The following is a 20,980-nucleotide window of genomic DNA, read 5'->3' as shown; positions in this document are numbered from 1 at the left end:
GGAACCACTCGCTGCCGTGCTGCAAAAAGGGATTTCAGTGGCTATCCCCAGTACATGCCAGCCCCCAGGGACACAGTCCTTGCAGATGTACATTAGTGGGAGTAAAAATGAGCTTTTCTAACTCTCCATCACATGTAGAACACACCCACAATGGCTGCAGACCCTTGGGCTGTCTTTAACACAACATTTGGATGTGATTTTACGCATAAATTACTCTGGAAAGAATAATATTCAATGTTTGGGTCATTATGACTGACTGCAGAAAGAGCAGCTTCAACCAAAGCTCCCAAACCCCCCAGCCAGTGCCTGCAGGATGAGAACTGCCCTGCTTTGACACAGACCCCCAGGAGGACTCGGGCACAACACTGGGGCCGCACACAACAGCACACACGTGTGTCTAAGGTTGTTTATTAATTCTGTCTGTTCTAAGTTGTACAATTATGAAAACAACAAAACGACTGCTGGAAGCCCAGGAATATTTACAATCTCGCCTTGTTGTAGTGAGGTCAGTCTATGTTGTTGCACAGATTGGTTATGTTTGGTACCACAAGATGTTTAAAATTCAGACAAATTTGAACAGATTAACAATTGCATATACAGGAAATAAAAGGAAATTCAAGTATCAAAATACAGACAGATTAAATAACATTTGTATTACAAATCAGCCCCACTGCCATACATCACAATTAGCAAAAATGTCCACATTGCAAACTGAACTCGACTGTCTCTGCCCTGTCAGGGAATCCCAGGTTATTCTTCTGTGGGTAAGAAAAATGTCTGAGCTGGGTTGACTTAGCGAGAACAGCACAGGTACTTTTCTTCTGGGAAAAAAAAAATAAAGGTAATACCAATGTGAGATCTAAAAGGGAGACCTTTGCAACACGACAGCGTTGCGAGCGCTGTGCCGGCTCCAAAACACGGATCTGAGCAGAGCCGGGGAAATGCTGCTGCTGCTGCTGCTGGAAACTTCTGAGGTGGGTGGAAGGAGCGTTAAAGCATTGGCTCCACCTCAGCTGCACACAGAACGGGACATGTTCAGGGCTTTTTGGCATCTGCTCTGTGTCTCAGCAGCCTCCTGAAGGTACAGACTTCACTACAGGTACAGCCTGGAAGGTGCCGCATCTTCTCCCTGGGAGGGGGGACAGGTGTGTACCCCAAAAAGGTTGCATGATTTCTTCTAAAAAGAACAATCCCAAAGCAAGTTTAAAGTCAGCTGAACAGCTAAGATTAGCGCTTTTTTTTTTTTCTTTGTAAACACAAAAAAATAGGATAAAGCATCTTCAATTTGAAAAAAAATATCATCCCCTCCTATAAAAAGAAAGACAAAACTCGGCAACTCTGTTTGCCGGCTGTGAGTGAGGGCTCAGCCCACAAACCAAAGTCTGTGAAACACAACCTGTCATTAAAGAGAGGAACAAGGCCCAGGGCAGCCCCAACTCTTCCCAGGCAGGTAATACAGCAGATGCAGTTGGATGCAATGTCATGTTCAGCACCAGAAATTTGGGGCATTTTCCTCCAGATAGCACAAAACCCTGCAGGGAGGAAGAGCCCGAATACTGCACAGTGGGTGGGTGAGGGTGGCTGCGAGACTGGCACAGCCCAGGGTCAGTCTCTTGAAAGACCCCACCACACTGAACTGCCAAAACAACTGCTCTGTCTGTGAGGTGAGAAAGGGAGTATCTGGCTAAAGAATGGATCACTAAAGACAACCACAGGTTTACACGTGGGGCTGGAATGGACCACCAGGGTCACTGAGCCCAGTGCCTGAAGATTGGAGTCTTCATCACCACGTCACCTCCAAGCCAACCTCCAAAAAAGCTCACGTGTCAGAAAGGAAAGGTGTCCCTCCTCCCAAGCAGAGGTTCAATTTGCAATCTCACCAAAGACTTGTTGCCAACACATCAAATATTTACACTTACACCAGTATGAATTGCAACATGTGCATAACAAGGAATGTTAGGTTTCCTAAATTCATTGACTTAACCCAAAATCTCCACTCCCCCTTCCCAATCCTTTACAGGTCTGTGCCCTTGGGATTACGGTTCACTGCCCTCCCAGCCTCACTGGTGAGAGAGACTAAAGGAAGTCCTGACATACAGCAGCAACTGGAGTTAAACAGGAATTACTCGGGCACAGCGTTCGTGTGGCAGCAGGTCCCACAGCCCTGACAGGGCCTGACGAGATCACAACGGACGCGCTGCGCTACATTTTGCATCTGAAGAATTCAAATCACAACCATTTTAACATTCTCCCCAGAGGGGAACAGTCTGAAAACACATCAGTCACAGCCCAAACCACTGTGAAACACTCCCGTAATTCGGAATAAAAGCAAGCACACAGCACCTCTGAGGTAGTGTCTTTGGGGACACTGGGCTCGGCTGGGGCCAAGCCTCCCTCAGGCTGATGTGGTTTGTCCTTGGGGATGGACTGCTTCAGTGTAATGCCCAAAATTTAACTCCTTATTTGTTCATCTTCTGAAACGGTTGCACTAATTAAATAATGAGCTAGTATCAAAAAAGTGCTAAATCACAATTGAATATACTCAAAAAAACCCCAACCCTTCAGGGCATAACTGCATTTAAAAACAAGACAGGTGCACAGAGGCTGGAGCAGGGAGTCGTCCCCAGGAATTCAGTGCGGAAACGGGAAGAAACGGGGTCCTTGCCATAGAAATGTCAAGTATTGCAACAGGACAGTTCGGGGGATAAGGAAGCTTTGTACCATCGGGGATATTGGCCACAGCTGCTCTGGGGTGAAAGATCCTTTGCAGATTCTTTTCCTCAAGTTACTTCCATTTGCTACAAAAGCGTGGAGTGGCTCGGAGAACAGGATGCAGACTTACCCCAGCAGGTTCTCACACGGGAGGAGGCGATCTCCAAGAATTTGGCGTTCTCTCCTGTTCACCCAGAGCTGAAGCAGAGTAAGTACCGTCAGAAATGCGTACACCACGCCCCTGCTAAGACCTTCTATCGTGCTCCTCGCCGGACTGCGGGATTCTCAGGAAATAAAAATTTGTTGTTTTTTTTTTCCTCACCAAAAAGCTGCAGCACTACATTGAAACCGTGAACCGGATTTACTCTGTGTCACTTCGTTAAAAAAGAAACGGGTCGAAAGACGTTGTGTCTCAAACTAGAAAAGGCGACATCGCTCTCGGCCTCCGAGTCCCGAGTTTTCCTTCTCTAGGAATGGAGAGAGCAGCTTTCCTTGGAGGAGGCCGGGTCCCTTCCCCTCTCTGCTCTGGGAGCCCTCACCGAGCAGCCACGCACCCACTCCGAGGCAGCCACCCGCGCCAGAGGGAGATGATCTTCATGTCAGGAGGCCACTGCGTCCCAGGTCTCTGCCCCGCTACTACATCCTGTGGTAGGAGACGGCTGCCCGGAGCTCAGCTTCGCAGAGGCAAACAGAAAGGAAGATAATGGAATGAATTTGCGAGTCATACAAAAACACGTGCTGGGAAAGGCGAGGTCAACGGCCCGGAGATGGAACACAAAAAACGTCAGGGCTACGGACACAGAGCGGCAGCGGCGCGGTTTGGGAAGGGCTGCCTGTGATCCCCGCTGGGTTTGGTCACCCTCAGAAAGGCACATGCTCTCGTGACCCGAATTTAGGGGGTGCGGAGGGACCTGCCCTTCTCAGCTGAGAGCAGGGAGAGGTGAAGAGCTCAGACCCTCTGAGCCTGGGCGGACGTGTGGCAGCTGCGTGGTGAACACCTACACGTAGAAATTGCTCTGCCACCCACCCCAGGGACTGAGTTTCTCTTAGAGGGACACAGAAACCTTCAGGGCACTCTTACAGCTTGGAAAAGTGCTGATGGAACCCAAACCCAACCTCCCGGAGCACCTCAGGCACAGCAATGTTCTGCTGTCCCCAAGGCTGGCAGGGTGGCACTGCAGGCCCTGGGCAGTGCTGACTTTGTGTCAGGGGGCTCTGTGGCATATGAAATGTATGTAACTAGAAGGAGCTTTCCTTTGATTTTTTTTTCTTTAAGACACTACTTTCACTTTTAGTCCTCTAACTGGGTTCCCACTATCTGAGCCCTCAGTCTGAGGTCAGTTTGCCATTAAGTTGCAAATGACTTGGGAGATAGAACTCATTCCTGAGAAAGAGCTAAATAAGGACTTTGAAACATCGTATTTCACCACAGGTGAGGGGAAATGGAAGCTCTGAGACAGCAGCTCCAAAGCCACAGCAAAACTCAGACAAGCTGCTGCTGGGCCCTAACACCAGGGGCAAATAACCCAGGGCTGCTCCCTGACCTCTCCCTGGTGATGCTGCTTGTGGTGTCCAGCTGACACGCCCCCTCCCCAGCCCGGGGCTAACAACAACACGTGCCTTTGGAAGTTTAACCACAGGCTGCCATGTGAGAACTACACCCAGCGCTCATGAGAAGTCTGGTGACTGTAAACACAAGGACTATGAGGGGAAGAAAAACCTACAAGGGACTGAAATGCATGCAACCAACCCCCCCCCTCACCTCTGAGGGGACAGAGCTCACAGTGGGAACGATCACACCCGGCCCAAACCAACGTTCCCCCACCACCCAGAGCAAGTTCTGCGCTGAGCTTTGAGGAGGAAGACTGCGGGCAAGGGTGGCCGTGAGGAAGTGGAAGTGCCCGTGTGTTATTTGCAGAGAGCATCACAGTGGTTAGTGTCGGTTCAACGGGCAGGGAAGGAGAGGTGAGTTCACTGAACAGTAGACAGCCGTGGCTCAGTCGGGAAGAGAAGGACCTTAGGAGGAGGGAGTGTGTGCACCGTAGAGACAAGAGGTCTCCATCAGTCCAAGGACAAGGTGAGATAGAAAAAAAAGGCCTGGGGAGTATCACATTGCCCCAGGGATTCACAGTGCCAGAGCGAGGGGGGAAGACGTGAAAACGGTGGGCAGCTTTCTTGGATCCGCATCTCCGACTGCCAGCCTGCCCTCTCTGCTCCTCCCGCCTCACGGGCAGCTACAGCGCGTTACCCTTGTTTCCGAGTAAGGAGATTCACAGTGTTCAGCAGCGATCAGGTACAAAAGCCGTTTAAGTCTACAGTCTCCTAAGTGCTGCTGCCTTGGACGAGGTGCCTACGCGGGCTCAGGGCGAGCAGCTGGAGGAAGAGGGAGTTTAGAAGAGCAGACAGATCAGATCGCAAAGGCACGGTTAGACGGGGCGGACGCGGGCGTTTGCTTTAGAAGATAGTGGTCTCATACTTAGTGCTGAGGGTCCGCTTGGAGTCCTGCTTGGGGTCCACGACCCAGGAGACACTGGCATGAGACTGGGAGTCTTGGTCCGCTTCAGGGGGATCCAGCTAGAAAACGAGAGAAAGGGCATCTTAGGACACCTGTGCTTCTGGGACAGAACGAGTGGGGACTCAAAGCACGGAGCGCCTGCCTGCCTACTGCCCGTCCCAAAAATGTGCACGTGTGCAAGGGAGCAACTCTTGCTGGGGAGGCATTTGAGTCCTTCACAGCTAAAACGTGTCTGGCCACGTCAGTCTCAACCCAGCACCCCAAGATGACTCCCTGCATTAGGCTGTGAGTCCCTGTCACCATCAGCGACAGCTTCGCTCATCTCAAACAAGCATGAAAAACGGAGCTCTACAGAAATGGGACAGAGGGAGACAGCTCCTGGCAGGTGAGCTCCCACGTGATTTAACCTCCTGACCAAGCAAGGCTCTTTCCTCTTGTCCTGCTAAATCAGGGTGCCAGGGGGAAGTTACCACCCCAGCAGGAGCAGCGGGGTTAGCTGAAAGCTGCCACACTGCGTCAGCGGGGGCAGGTGGGAGCAGCAGATCCCCGGGGTTCATCTGAACCCCCGGCGTGGGCCAGAACGAGCAGGGGAAGGAACAACAGTGAGGCAGGACACGGGGGCACAGCAGGAGATACAGGAAGTGGGGAGGCAGCCCGGGTCGGTTGGGAAGGGAGGATGGCAGGAAGAAGGGTAAAGACCTTCGCTCCAGGACTAACAGACTGCAGCGGCAGGTAGGAGGGGCGGTGTGTTGTACAGGTGTGACAGTAACAACAGCGGGTGTCGGGAGGGAGCGGCACCTGAGCGGGGGGAGCAAGCAGAACACAGACAAAAGGAGACATTAAAGGAAGGCAGTGGCTTGTGCAGCAGTCCCTGCTCCTCAGCAGCTCCAGTCTCAGCTGGTTTTGGCTATGGGGAATCCCATAGTGCAGCTCACCTATGGATCTCACTGCAGCTCTGCAGGGTTTGCACATGGAAGCTTGTGCTGGACCCAGCAGGGCACTAAAGCCCCATCCCACCTGGGCTATTTCCAACTCTGCCTGCCCTCCTGCTACCAGGAGGAGCCCCAGCTCTGCAGCAGAACTGACACAGGCACAGACCTGCAGTGCCAGCAGCAGGACAGGCCCCCCTGGACCATGTCTGGGCTCCCCCCACCACCCAGGGCAGGTGTAGGGGTGTGGTACCCACAAGAACCCCCAGCTCAGCCCAGCAGGTCACTCCTGCCCGCACCACTTACCGCGGATTTCCTCATGCCTGCTCGTGGTTTAGGCACTGGTTTGGAAGATTTTGTTTCAATCATTTCTCCTGCTCCAGCACCCAGAGACTTTGCTCTCTGGGCTTGCAGGGCGAGCTGGTACGCGACCTCGAATGCCTGCCCCAACGTGAGGATGATCTCGTACGTCAGGTTCTTCGAGAGAACACAGAGAACACAAAGCTGTCAAATCACCCTGTGCACAGTCCCCCTTGTGCTCAGAAGCTGCTCTGGGGTCACAGACCTTGGCAGAGCTGGTGCCTTCCCATCAGCAGGTCACATCCTGCTGTGTCCCTGGCAAAGCCACTGAGCTGCCAGCACTGGGACCACCCCCAGGGTCCCCTGCCCACATGTAAAGTCCCACCTGCACTGCAGTGAAGCAGCCTAAAGAAAAATAGCCCAAAAGTCTTGTGCAATTTTGATTCTGCCCAAGTATAAAAGCAAGTCACCCTTCTACCCTCTCTGAGTTAAAAGGTTGTTAAATCAGCCCATTATGCTCAACATAATTGAGAGCATGTTAGGGGTTTGTGCACGGCACATTCCCCAGGAGGAAAAGCTCCTGCCCTGCTTTATTCAGCGCTGGAGACGGCAGTAATGAAGCCAGACAAATATTCTCTTTGTTCACAGAGGTCCAAAGGACAGGCATTTGGAACCAAGACTACTTTATGGTAAAAATCAGTGAAAGAACCCTGGAAAGGAGGAGTTTGTGACTAGCCAATAAAGCTGAGGGATGAAACAAATGGCCTGTGAAGGACTGGGAGATGTAATATGACAATGCACTCACCACATCCACAGTGCTGAAGACATGGCAGTAGTGATGGCTGGTCTGCAGGTCCTTGGTAATGTAGGCAAATGTGCAGAGATCCTCAGGGTCCTGAGCAGCACAGGAGATGTTCCGGATCTCGTGCTCAGCAATGACATTCTGCCGGGGTCAACCACAAGCACCCGTCACCCTTCTGGGGATGGCAAATACACCCGGCAAACGGTGGCTGTGGAGGGTGTCCTGGGGACATGGAAGGGGGGTGTCCCAGCCAGACTAGTCCCAGCTCCCTCCCATGGCAGGAATAAATGGCAACATGGTCCACAAGCAGCTAGTCTGCCCAGACTTCGGCACTCAGGTGATCATCACCACCCTGGTATTCTCCCCCAGCCCCAAGAGCTCCCCAAGACCAGCTGTGGTTTCTGTGGCCATAAAAAGTGACCTGCAGCCCCCAGGCAGGTGGGATTGCAGGCTATGTCTCTCCAGACACCGACTTTGAGGCACCTGCAGCTCACCTTGTTGGAGGCATCGATGAACTTCACCCCTTTGTACGTGATGGACAGGATTATGGTTGGGATCTTCTTCATGTGCTCCGTGGATTTCTTCAGAAACGAGAATACTCAAGTGACCAACTGTGAATGGATGTTCCCTCCTCACCCGCACCCTGCCCCAGCACACCTCAGAGACCCCCAGGCCTGTACAGGAAGTTTTGGGGATCTGGGACCAGGAGGAGGAAAGTTAGCTCCTGCTGGAAGCAGAGGGGAAGAGACAGGGACTTGAAGAGAATCCAGCCACCACTTCCCCAGTGCAAACACCCACTGTCCCAGTGCACCGACCTTCCGGGTACTGGTAACAAAGCTGGGAAGGGGAAGTTCACCAGAGACAGTGACACTGCCCGTTTGGTGGTCTGGGCCCCTACAGGGCTTGGGGAACCACTGAGTTCCCCCGTCCCCAACCTACATCATCCACCACAAGCTGCAAGTGAAGCCCCCGGCCCCAGGGTCCCCGTACCCTCATCTTGGCACAGGCGTCCTGTGTAGACTCTGTCCCTCGCAGGTCTTTGATCAACATGGAGCCCAAGTACTGCGTGAAGGAGGGAGAGATGTGAAATCCTGCCAATTCCAGGGCAATGACATTGCCCTGAGACCCCACAGCCTGACCCCCCGAGCCTCCTCATCCTCACCACCCCCACAAACCAAAAGCCACTTACGTTGGCCTCGTACCCACAGGACTCGAAGATGAGCTTCTCGGGCTGGTGCTGCCAGTTTTGAACGGGGGCATATGGAGCTGCCAGGCTGGGGGGGCGCAGGGTTAGCTTGGACTCCCGACGGTCCTCCTGCACGGGAAGAAACATGGATGTGAAGGCACAAGGGGTTCAACCTGGGTTGGAACAGCTCTCAGGGGGAGTCTTTGAGCTGAGGGGAATGAGGATGGCAATGGCAAAGTCCCCCAAGGAGCTGGGTGGAGGCAGCACAGGGGGTTAAAGTGTCAGTGCTGATGGAAGTGTGAGCCATCCATTTTTGCAGTGAAACTGAGGCATAAAGGAGCTGCTAGCCCTAATGTCTGAGGGAAGCTGAGCCTGACCAGATCCCTCCCTGCATCATCCTCCCTTCTCCCTGGCTCCAGAGATTGGGGAGCCTGTGCAGAGGGCCCCCAGGACACACAAAAGCACCCACTAACCTGTGCTTTGTAGCGCTCAACTCTGGAGTAGGGAGCAACCTCAGTGCCACGATCGTGCTGCCTCTTGGCAGTGTCCCCGGAGGGCAGCAGGAGATCGGCAGATCTGCCCGTGCACGAGTCGTTCTGGCTCAGGGGTGACGACGTCTGGGACATCAAGTCCTGGCACTGGAAGGAGCAGACACCACAAAGGGTCCCAGTGAGCTTGGGTTGTGCTGTGCCCCCCCGTCAATCCCTCTACATTGCCTGACACAGGGTGCACTGAGTGGACCAACGGGGTCAGCACCTGCTCTGGGGGCTCCTGCCTCAGTGCCAATCCCACCCTTTACCTTCAGCATGAGACACCTGATTTGCTCCAGGATGGTTTCGGCCAAGTACTCAGCCCTTTGTGCCCAGCATGCCATCCCAGGAGGGCAGGGGACACGCTAGGCTGGGGGCAAGGTGACTCCAGAGGGGTGGGTTCCCCTAAAGCACTAAGCTAGGCACCCGAGGGTGATGATGATCAGCCACCCCAGCAGAGGAGCCGCGGGAGCCGCCGCCAGAGCGCGCCCAGGGCCCGCAGGCACGGCCGGAGCCTCGGCACAGCTGCGGCCGCATTAGTCCCATTCAACCCACTCGCTTGATTTGCCATTGACGTCCGCCCGCCCCCCGCGCCGCAGCCAGCGCTGGAGCTCACCAGCTGCAGCGCCAGGAAATGCTGCAAATGGCCCATTCTCCCACCCAGCCTCCCCGCGCAGCATCTCAATCAGCTGAGCCGCACCAAAGCAGCCCTCTCCCCTCCTCAGCCCCGCTGCCTTCAGTCTCGCCCGGCTCACGCTGCAGATCCTTGGCTGCTGGTCCCTTCCACGCTCCTGCTGCCCGGCTCGGGGGGCTGAGCAGTGGGTCTGCACTGGGCACCCTCCCAGTGCAGCACCACTGTGAACCCTCTCTATTCTCATGCTTGAACCCAGCTCCTAAAAGCAAGCAGGGCACAGCTGCCCAACTCACTTCAGCTAAGGCCGTTTGGGTTCAAAAGCCTTGGGAATCCAAGAGGGCAGAGCTCTGCAGCAGGGCAAGGACCAGATGTTTAGGGTGGGTAAACTCTAATCACTCCAATTCCTGCTCCAGGAAGCTGATTAGCAATCTCTAGGAGGAGGCAACACGACATGCTACCTCGTTTCTGTGCTCACAGGGTAGCTCAGCAGCCCAGCAGCTTTTGCCAAACTCAGCTCTCAAAAGCCAGTTTTCAGGAAAAACGGGGAATGTGATGCTTCCCTCCCAGCCAAGCCCCATAACAAGGGCCTGACATCCAAATGCTGCCACTCCTGCAGCAAAAATCAACATCCACACATCTTGTCGAGTGTTATTTGGCAGCGAGAGCGGGAGCTCTCAGCAGCCCAGCCGGGCCAGGGAGAGGGCTCCGGATCCCAAGGGTGCAATCAAACACCAAGTCCCAGCTGCAGCCCCTCTCCAGCTGGGCTGGGTCACTCCTGCCTGCTGAAAGCTCCCACATCTCTGACCAGGAAACAAGGGCAAGAAAGTGGGCTCAGAGGTCCCTTCTGTGCAGGGCAGAGGTGGGATGGCACCCCTTCAGTGAAGGCTCCTGATCCCAAGGGGCAGCCTGACCATTCCCATGGGGTCAGCACCCAGAGGCTGATCTGCAAGGGCTGGAATTATCTTGCCTCACTCACTGCAAGGTTTCCTCTGCACAAGTATTTGCTGCCTGGGTGGCTGAAGAGTATGAGGTGAGCAGCTGAACAGACACCACCAGCCACGGCAAGATTTTTCCCAGCACTGACACACGAGCCTGGCAGGGAACCATGAGCAGGGACTCACTCTCAGCTGTGAGAACCGTGGTGGCTTGGCTGGTGGCTCCTCGTAGGGTCTGTCTGCCAGCGAGGCGATGATCCTCTTCCGATGGCCCAGCAGGTTCACTTTCAGCACCTGCAGGGAGAGATCATGGTCACCACGGGCACAGAGCTACTCTGAGAGACTTGTAGCAAGTGCCGCCCCAGGGGACAGGGCAGGACCTTGCTGCCCTGGCGGGAGAGGGGCGACACTCACATTTACTATCTCCAGCTCCCAGAGGTTTTTCACAGTGTCAATAGAGCTGTAGCCACTGGAGAGGAAGGACTGGATATAATCCTGCAGCCCCAGGGAGTCGAGCCATGCAGGAACTGATGGCTGGCTATTCCCATCGCAGCCCAGGGGTTTCAACTGTGAAAGCACAAGAAAGGTGTTAAAAGCTGCAGGAGTCGGGATCCCAAGGGATATGGGGTCAATGAAAATCAGTTTACAGGCCATCACCATTTCCACTAGCCAGTACCAAAAGCACAGTACAAACAAAGAATGTGCTTGGGATCAAGACTGGCAGGAGGAACAGTCCCAGCATGGAGCTACCACCACCCACACAGCCTGGAAGAACAGTATACTCCTCCTCCTCCTCCCTGCTATTCCCCACACCCTTCCCACAGCCCCGGAGATTCCTCAATGGCTGGAGATACAGGGTCTGGCTTTTGTTTCCCCTGTGTTGAGAGCCATGCTTGGCAATGCCCCATCCTCGGCTGGTGCTGACCTTCGGGAGGGAGCGAGCAGCCTGGAGCAGCTTCCGGCGGTGCTGCGGGTCACCGATCCCGATATCCCGAAGGTCCTGGTCTTCCATGACATTACAGCCCTGTGGGGACAGGAGGGGTGACATGGGAGCAGGGGACAACAGGAGCCACACAGGTGTGTGAATGGACATCACCCTCCTGACTTGACCTCCAGCACATCCTGGCAGCAGGAGGAGGAGGAGGAAGAGGAGAAGGATAAGGAAGGCTTCCAAGGCTGCGAGTACTGCCCCATGTACCAACCTTGGGCACAGAGAGGGCTGACAGGAGCACTGAGCAGAGCTGCAGCACACGGAGCACTGCCTTCCTCTCCCTGCTCTGGGAGCCCTTCCAGCCTCTAGCCCCGGGGCATGGCTTACAGCTACCTCCCGTGAAATTCGACACACGGAGACTTTAAACATCCTCTAACAGTGCCCAAGCAGACCCCAGCCCCTCCATGCCTGAGCAGGGGCTCTGGGATCTGCTCAACCTCCCTCCACGGCCACAGAGAAACCTACACTGCTTTCCCTGGCAGCAGGGGGAGGTCAGGTGTCTCCTCTGGCTCCAGGCAGGGCCAGAGATGCTCCAGTCACCCCACGCTGTGCTGTTAAAACCCATTTTCTGCCCCCGTCCCCCTGCAGAGCAGAAGCACACGGACTGCACCCCCCTTTAAAAGCCTCTGTCACAACCTGCTTCCCTGCCCTCCTACCTGGGCAGAGCTCAGCAGGACACGCTCCCCACGCCTGGCAGAGCCACGCTGTGTGACTGAAGGATTGAGCTGGAGCCCAGACCCCCTCCCTGGCCCTGCCTCCCTCTGCTCCCCAGAGAGTCCCAGCAGGTGTGCGCCGACAGCGCTTCACTGCTCCACATTTTGGTTTTATAAGAGAAACCCAATTAGGGCCGGCCGCAGGGAAGGTGAGGGCGGGTGAGATTGCCAGACACCCTCCATAAAGGGCAGCAAGAATTTCCTACCCCTTCCCATCCACACTTCCGTGGGATTTCAGCACGTGTGCTTTGCTGAGTGTTACCTGCTTTAAAAGCAGCCAGCTGCCCCAGAGCAGCCACCTCCCGAGGGTGTCTTTGCTCCCGGCCATGCCAGCAGCTGCTCTGCTCCTGCCAGGGAGCATCACTGCCACTTCCCTGGAGGGTGTGGTGACAGCAGAGCAGCATGGCACATGGCTCTCCACCACCCAGGAGCTGCTCTTCCATGGGCCACAGACTGTTCAGGGAAACAGGGAATTAACACCAGAGATAAGAGATACCCAGAGATCTCTCTGCCATGCGGGAGAGCTGCCCTGCAGCCCAGACTAGTCATTTAGCAAACAGCAGTGGCAAATGAGCAGTGGGTGGCAGGAGGTAGAGCCCCCACCACCCCCTGACAGGGCTCCTCTGCCTCCCCCCCCCCCCCCCCCCCTTGGCGGGTCAGATCCCACACATTTCACTCCTGGAGAGCTGGGAGGGGACAGGAGAGCAGAGCCTGAGCTGACAGCCATGGCACAAAGGCATTTATTTGTCCGAGCTGTTTAAACAACAGAAAAGTCATGACTAAACGGCTCTGCAGCCCACGGGGGAGGAGCAGGGTTCATTCTGTGTTTTCCCAAAGGCCAGTTCACAGACTGTGCCAGCCAGGGCCATTGTGCTGGGGAGAGCCACTGCTCCAGAGTCCCTGGGGACACCAGATCATGGCCAGACCCATCTGCCCTGCACCCCAGAGCCTGTGAGCAAGGCCAAGGGACACCAGGAGCTCACCTGAGAGGTGATACTGCACACCACGAGTGAGAGGATGGAACCACATCACGTGAACGGTTCTGTGCACCCCTCAACTGCACAAAATCAGTGAGTAAGAAGCAGGTTGTTGCTAAAAGCTCCAGGCTGCCCATTTGGTGCACAAGCAGCAACTCTCTTGGACTGGGAACAAACTCCCAGTGATTAACACATGGAGCGGCTGCGGCCAGGGCAGTGACCTCTGGCGGGTGGGCAGCAGCATCCCACCAGAAAGATGGAAACATCCCCTCCCCTTTCTTGTTCATGAATTTTAAGCCAAAGAGCCACATTTAATGTGCATTCCTGTAACAGCAGGAGATTGTGTGCTCGGCTCTGGGGAGGAGGGAAGGGATTAACGGGGATTAACTCCCTTGACAGACACCTCACCTGGCAGGAACGCAGCATGTGCTCGAGGAATTCCTCTCCCAGAGAGAGATGGCTTCAAAAGGGCTTTTTGAAATGAACAAAGAGGGCCAGAGCAAGTGATGGGATTTCTCTCATAGGTTTGGAAAGCAAAGTACTACTGCCCTGTGTGGGGGAGGAACAGGGAGGGACTGAAGAGCCCACAGCATGTCACACCTCAGGTACCTGAAACCTGCAGTTCCCAAAGCCTGAGCCTGCTCTGCTCCCTTGATCTGCCCATCTTGGTGCTCTTTGGCTCCATCCCCCTGCAGAGAGCCAGGGCTGAGGCTGGGGTAGTGCAGGGAAGATGCTGGCAAGGGCAGAGCTCACAGCCAGCCCTTCCCTTTGTGCCACCCGGACAGCAGGAACAGTTAGCAGCCAAACGAGCTGTGACAATGGCGATGTGTAATTTTCATGTATAAAAACTAAACAAGCTTGCTGATCCTATTTACATTTTCACTCATGCTCACTTTCCAGTGTTGAGCCCTTTTTGGTGCTAATCCCCTTTGGCATGGTTGTGATCCCACATGAGCAGCATGGAGCTGGTGGCTCTTGTTCTCCTACAGGGCACCAGCGTCAGCCCCAAGGCAGGGCAGTAGGTGTTCTCTCACCTTTAGCATCTCAAATTTGAAGAAAATTGCTTGCTCTGTAGCAAGGATATAAGGTAGTTAAACACTGTGAAGCCTACAGCTTTCTTCTGCACTCCTTATTTTTATGTGTCACATTAAATTCCCTCGGTGGCAGTCTGTATTCTTGGGGTACTTAACAAGGATAGACAAAGCGTAGCAGCTCCGAACAAATCATTCCAGCCCCTGGTGCAGGAGAAATGTCCTTCAAACCCATCTGGATTTCAACTCCCATGGAAAACAATAATCTGCCACTAAAAGAGAGAATTAAATACAAAGACACTGGAGATCTTTTAACCTTTGCCAGCCACACAGAGGAGCCAGACTTTAAACCTGTCTGCACCCAACACACCCTCAGACACGAGCCAAGGGGCAGAGCTGCTCTGCATGGGCCACTGCTGCTCTTTGGTTCTCTTTGGTGCTGGCCACAGGTCAGCAGATGCAATCCCCCAGTGTCCCTCTGAGGGCACAGAGCAGCCCCAGCTCCCCCCAGCCCCTCCCCAGGTCCTCTGAGGACAGACTCAGTGGGGAGAGCAGGGCTCCGGGATGTGCTCTGCCATCAGCCCAGTCCTCCAGAAGCCTCCAGCAGCAGCCTCAGAGACGCCAATTAGAATCAAAAAGACTTTCCCAAGACGTGTTTCCGATTTTATTCCTCGTGACAAGTGCTTTTACCTTGCACGCTCCTCCTGGGTGCCTCAGCTCCACAGGGCAGACCAGACTGAGGGAGGCTCAGGGCTGGCCCGGGCCAGAGCTCTCACTGTCACCCACATTTTGGAGCAGCCAACAGCTCCTTCAACCCAACATCTCACCATATGCTCTGTCAGGAACCAGTCCCCACCTGGCCTCAGCCAGGGAAGGGACACGGGGTGAAATGCATTACCTGGGGCAGAACTCCTCTGCTCCAGGCAGAGCAACTTTGGTTGCTCCAAAAAGCTGAACCATCAGCGCAGTGAGACACCTGAAACTGGGTAGGCTGAGTCCCACCCCAGGTCCCAGCTGCCACGCAGTCAGAGGGGCCTTCATCCCCTAACCTGGCCTTCAGCTTCCTCTGAGCCAAACTGAGCCCCCTCCATGGAAAGGCACAAATACACAGCAGCATGAGGGACACTCCTGACCCATCTCTGCCCTCCGCACCGCCCCGAGGGAGGGCAGGGATCTGCCAGTGTCCCCTGTCCTCACTGGGAGCCCTGCGGGATGCTGGTGCAGCCCACCCGCCTGCAGCGACACGAGCTCTTGGAAAAAGGGTTGGCTTTGGTCACGCCTCACTGCCTGCACTGTAGTTAAACAGCCTGTGATGCTCCAGGTTTCTCATTAAAGGAAAAAAACCCAGTCAGAGGTTACCTGGCATAAGGCAGTGTCCCCTCCTGCTTCCGAGGTGACCCCAAAGTGACTGAGCCAAAGGCAGCGCTGCCAAAATCTGCCAGATTCTTCCTCCAGCAGGACACTCTGCAGGCACTTAACTACCCAATTTTCAGATGCTGCTTCTTCCCCAGAGCCTGGCGTCTGTCCATGCTCTCGTTCCAGCTAAGGAAGGGCCCGAGGCAGCGAGTGTTCCGTGCAGGACGCGTGGCCGGGCCGGCAGCGGATGGACCCCGGCGCCAAGGCTGCTGTGAGCACACCCTGCACGGGCAGCCACGGGGAGGATGGGCACCAGGATGTCTCTGCTATCAAAAGCAACAGATGCCAAACCCAAACACGGCGTTCCCAGACTCCAAAGGCTCCTGCAGACATCCCAAGCAGAGAGACAGCTGAAGGCTCTCTGCATACAAAGTGCACACAAAGCTCTTTCTCTTTTTCCCCTCAGTGCATTCGAGACAATTTGCATCTTGTTGAAGATTCTGCTGTCACTGCTATTGCTCTGCTTTTGGCAGCCTGGATGTGGGAGATGGAGATGTGTCCAGCTCACAGCTGGGCCCTGCACACCCAGATCTCAGAGCGGGGGGACCCCATTTGGTCACACAAACGTGTGTTTGTAATTGGCTTTGTGATCTGTGGAGTTTGGTGCCTTCCCTTAATGGCAATCTGCAGTCTGGGGTACTTGAGTGGAAAGCAGAGGAAAGGATCTGTTTGGCCATGGGCACAATGACGAAGCCCGAGTTCTTCACAGAGCATCAACTGGAAAAGGGGCTCATACACAAAACCCTACAATAAATCTGAGATTAGCACACAGCCACTTCATTTTTGTTTAATTTTCCTCCCCATGCAGACTGGCAGCGTGACAATGGCAACGGAGGGAATCGGTCATGGTTGTCAAGTTCAGGCAATTTTATTGAGAGGCAAAAAAAATTAACTGCAACTTTAATGGCTTTTTAAATGTTTATGGGGCCTGGAGCTACTAATGAATCAAATGTAAGTATCCTCTAAATTGCCAGTTCTGGTCCACCCACTTTGCTCCTCAAAATCCACTCCAACCTCTCTGCTCCCCGTGGAGTCCATTCCTATTATCCGGGGAACTTTGGCGCAGCTCTGCCGCATTTCTCTAGATCCTCAAACTTCCTTCAACTCAAGATGCCTGCATGCCTCTGCTCTCACCATTCCCTTCCAGAGACAACCCAAACACCCCTACCATGGTGGACAAAGCACAGTCCTGGGGAACCTCCCAAGGACCAGCCAGAAGCCACTGGGGAGATGTCAAACAAAATTCATTTAGTTGAATGAAGCGATTCCCACTCAGGGGCTTGGCAGAGACCCTTTCCCCAGGGTCCAACTCCACTCTCAGGGGCTCATTTAGTGCTGCAGAGTCAGTCTGGGGACACTGGCACGTGTTCCTGGGGGCTGGCAGCAGTGACCAAACCCAGAAACAGCCACTCAGAGCTTCTGCTCAGCTGAGGAGAGCTTGCTCCAGTTCCAGCCTGACACAGCCCAGGCATGAGTTACAGAAGGCTCACCTGAGTCTGCATGAAAATCCCTGCACCAGCTGTGGTCAGGCTACGTTCTTGCTATGTTTCAACAAGAGCAGATGCAGTAAAACCCCGTCAGGAGTCTCTGGTGAGCCCCTGTTCCTCACAGATCGTTCCTGGGTGCAAACTGCTACTGGAATGCGTCAGTGCAGTTCTCCCCAAATGGCTACTATAAAATGACAAGCTCTATATGAAAATAGAAAAAAGCTCTGGGGCAGACACATTCCCAGAGCATGTCCAAAGCCTGGCTGCTGCCCAGGGGACCAGCAGCTGCGCGCCAAGCTGGGCCATTCGGAACTGGATCAAGCAGAACTGAGCAACTGAGGACACAGGAGAAGCCAGTGCTCCAGCAGGGCAGGTACCAGGTGAGAATGAGGATGGTGCAGATGTAAGCCCACACCCAAATCCCAGGATGTGAAGAGCAAAGGAGACCTGGCTTTGTTCACGTCCAGTCAGATGTGGATCCGGGCTGCCCTTGGCCCGGGAAGGCACGAGAGGTGCCGAGCTTAGCTCACACCCACCCAGCCAAGGTGAGCCAACCTGAGCCAAGGCTTCAACTTCACATTTATCCTGGTTTTGCCTGTACACACAGAGAGGAGAAGGGGAAGGAAAGGCCGTTCTGTTGGTGAACAACACCGCAGGCTAATCTAACATGGCCCTGAATTGCATTTAATCAAATTAATGTCAGTACTCTAAATTATTTGCAGACACCCCATTCTTCCACCACCGTCACTTTTCTACCACTTCTCCCCAATTATAAAAAAATAAATAAAATCCCCCAGAGGAGCCCAGGGCACTACACACAGAGAACAGATTTCCCTTTTTGACGCTGTCTCATTGAATCAGCATTAGCTGCTTTCCACACACTCCATGGGAATCCAGGCTTGAACAATAAAAAAAGTAGCCATAAAAAATGGTTTATGTTCTCTTTTACCTGCTCATTTGTGAATCAAAATATCTTTGAACTGAATAAAAAGTTCAACTCCAGAACACTGGTACAACTGCCAGAGCACGCGGGGTTTGCCCTTCTCAGATGTCAGCCCAGAGGAAGCTGTCGGGGCAGCAGCAAGATCCCGCGCTCCAGGGGAAGGGGAAAGCTTTTGCAAGCATCTCAGATACATTTATGGGATCTGTGGGATCACAAAACACCGTGTGAGGGAACAGGTAATGGCATTTCCTTCCCCACTTCTGTGGAGGAGGAATTCCACCATTAATTACTGCAATTCCTTCTCATTACAGTGGCCACGTCCTTGCCTTCTCCAGATGGGTGAAGTCCAGCCTGCTGTTTCCCTGGGTTAATCCCTGTTTGCTGCAGGGACCAGGAAGGCACCGGGCATCCCAAAATCCATTTCCTGTGGACTTCCTGAAAGGGGCATCTGTGGCAGATGCACTGGTGATCACAGCAGACATGATGGGGCCAAGCTCCAGTAGCAGCAGAATCCCTCTTGGCCCATATTCCTGTGACATTTTTCCTGCTCTCCCGGCTTCCCGGCTCACTGCCCGCTGAGGACAATTAAGTCCATTTATTGTGTACTTTTCTGGATGACACTTCTCACTCACTGCTGCAGTTTTGTGATCTGACCTTTCATTCCCCTCCTCTAGTGAGGGATGAGGCAATGAGGCTCCTGGAACTCGGCGCACGCTACGGGGCCGCGTTCCTCCACGTGGGAGGCAGCAGTGCTGCTCCTCCTGGGTGGTGGGGTGGGCATTCCTGGTTCACTGGAGCTGTTCACGTTTGGCAGGCAATGCTGCTGAGGGTTTTATCCTACTTGCAGAGCTGTCTTTTTGCTAAGTCAAGGACAGCACAGCCACTGCCAGCAGCTTTGCCTCGGTTGTGCTCACCCACCGCACAAATAAACTTTCCCCTCTGATGAAGGAATCCCAGCGGGCTGCGGAGCAGAGAAGGAGGACTGGAAGCACTATCACCACTTGAGCTGTTCCTAATCCCAGCTGCCTGCACAGGCTGCTGCCCAATTCCAGCTCCATATGAAAAGCAGCAGCTGAGTGTCCCAGTCCGACTGCCCCGTGGCAGCGGTACTGGCCATGAAGGTCACTCAGTGGCAATGCAGAGGGTGAGGAAAAGATGCTGCTGTCTTGGACAGTGGGGTTTGTGCTCAAGAGTGGCAGAATAACAGGGAAAGCCTCTTCCCTGCCTTATCCATAAACACAGTGTGGCTACTGTAGGCAACTTGAAGGGCGTAGAAGAATTCCTGCAGACACAGAGATTGTGACCCAATATGAAGATGTGGGAAGAGAACTCCAGTGTTTTGGAAAGCCAAGCTACCTAAATCCATCTTTTATCACCCCTTTCTTCCTTCAACCAAGCCAGAAGATTACACAATCCAAGATTTCAGTAGACCTTGGTCCCTTCCCAGGAACACGTACGTGGACGAGGGCGCTCCAACGTCACGTCACATCCATGTCCCAGTAATCCTGCTGACTTGTGCCAGTGATACCCACCCCCAAGTGAAGCCAATGCTTGATCAAGATCAACTCTGTCCCAGATGCAGAGCTGAATTCCCAGGAGCAGAGAGGAGGCTCCAGAGCACCTTTCCCTTCCACAGCACAGCCTGTGAGACACTCACGACTCTCAGCGTCACCTGCAGGAGCTGTGGGTCCCCTGAGCTCCTCTCAGCTGTTGGTCAGCAGACCCTGAGAGGAGCAGGACCCTCAACCCCTCCCTGCTGCCCACTCCAGCTGCAGCCTGTCCAGTGAGGCGGCCGGCACGTGGCCGGAGCACAGCTAATCCCCTAATCCCCAGTTCCTGGAGTTCTGAAAATAACGGAATTATTATTTTTGGAAACAACACATGTTTCTGCCTTCCTATATTAACATCTAATTAAGAAGCCAAATATATTTACAGAGCCCTTTTCAAACTCCCTTTACACACAGTGTGTTCATGAATCATTTCCCTACCTGGGGGTAAAGGCTCCTGTGACATGGGGCATGGATTAACACAGGAGCCGGCTGAAAATACCCAGGGAATCAAAAATTCCTGAAACCAGACCCGGCTGCAGTACAGGCCACCAGAGCACCAGCAAGCCCAGCACGCCCAGTTTGTGTCTGTTACAGCCCTGTCCCACACCCGAGGCAAACAGGGCACTTTGAACCCTGGTTCTCCAGGGAAGGATAGCATCAAGCATCCTGGTGCCTGCACACACCAGCTCTCACAGGTCCCTGCTGCAGTGACGGGACACACTCCTTGTTAGACTGTTCTTAACCCTCCTCTGAGTTGCTATCTACTACAGGCTGAGTATCTTCCTCAGTCATTAAAGGACTCTTTTAGGACACTGCCCTGCTCAGTAGCTGCACAATCTCTGAACACTGAACACTCTTCTCCTGCAAAGCTCCAGATTTGCCCCCAAAAGGCACCTAAGGACCCCAGAGCAAAGGGACCATCCTGGCACACCAGAACACCCTGCAGCTCTCTGAGCAGGGAGCAATGCAATGCAAAATCCTGCACAGAAAACACGTATTTTCATATCAAAGGACTCCAATTTCCTAGTCCGGGCTACTAAAACTTAATTAACCTCATAACCCACCTGGCAATTTGCAAACCATTACCCGGCGTTCTTTGGACCTTGAAATACTGAACACAGTGAGGCCCTAAGAGGGACTAATCCTTTCATAGAAACTGTTTAATTCCAGGAAAGTAACGCTCTTAGTTTGGAATATTCTCTGTTAGAGACGGGAAGGGGCAGCCAATAAGGCAATGGTTGTGCAAAGAAGAGGACCGGGCAGCCCAACACTCAGAGCTCGGTGTCCTGAGCCCCTGCTCTGCCCAGCTTCAGTGTTCACAGAAGTTTT

General features: G+C 53.9%; 1 protein-coding gene across 6 annotated transcripts in view; it reads right to left on the bottom strand.

Moving 5' to 3' along the window:
- Nucleotides 1-392: 392 nt before the first annotated feature.
- Nucleotides 393-20,980, bottom strand: part of ANKS1A (ankyrin repeat and sterile alpha motif domain containing 1A) — a 77,365-nt gene continuing 56,777 nt past the window's right edge. For 3 of the 6 annotated variants that reach the window (XM_066204159.1, XM_066204161.1, XM_066204162.1), the window contains 10 exons: nucleotides 11,469-11,567; nucleotides 10,958-11,110; nucleotides 10,730-10,837; nucleotides 8,918-9,082; nucleotides 8,448-8,573; nucleotides 8,249-8,320; nucleotides 7,753-7,839; nucleotides 7,262-7,399; nucleotides 6,463-6,633; nucleotides 393-5,286 (listed from right to left, as the gene is read on the bottom strand). In XM_066204159.1, coding sequence (XP_066060256.1) covers nucleotides 5,167-5,286; nucleotides 6,463-6,633; nucleotides 7,262-7,399; nucleotides 7,753-7,839; nucleotides 8,249-8,320; nucleotides 8,448-8,573; nucleotides 8,918-9,082; nucleotides 10,730-10,837; nucleotides 10,958-11,110; nucleotides 11,469-11,567 — 1,239 coding nt within the window. In that variant the 3' untranslated portion in view covers nucleotides 393-5,166. Of the gene's footprint in view, nucleotides 5,287-5,926; nucleotides 6,026-6,462; nucleotides 6,634-7,261; nucleotides 7,400-7,752; nucleotides 7,840-8,248; nucleotides 8,321-8,447; nucleotides 8,574-8,917; nucleotides 9,083-10,729; nucleotides 10,838-10,957; nucleotides 11,111-11,468; nucleotides 11,568-20,980 lie in introns of all 6 variants that reach the window. The other 3 variants (XR_010723823.1, XM_066204163.1, XM_066204160.1) reach the window with 3 other exon arrangements.

Source organism: Chamaea fasciata, unplaced genomic scaffold (genome assembly GCF_029207755.1).
Source record: "Chamaea fasciata isolate MVZ Bird 193981 ecotype frontalis unplaced genomic scaffold, bChaFas1.0.hap1 SCAF_25, whole genome shotgun sequence".
NCBI lineage: Eukaryota > Metazoa > Chordata > Aves > Passeriformes > Sylviidae > Chamaea > Chamaea fasciata.
Note: the sequence above shows the minus strand (reverse complement) of the source record. Positions and strands in the feature narration are given on the sequence as shown.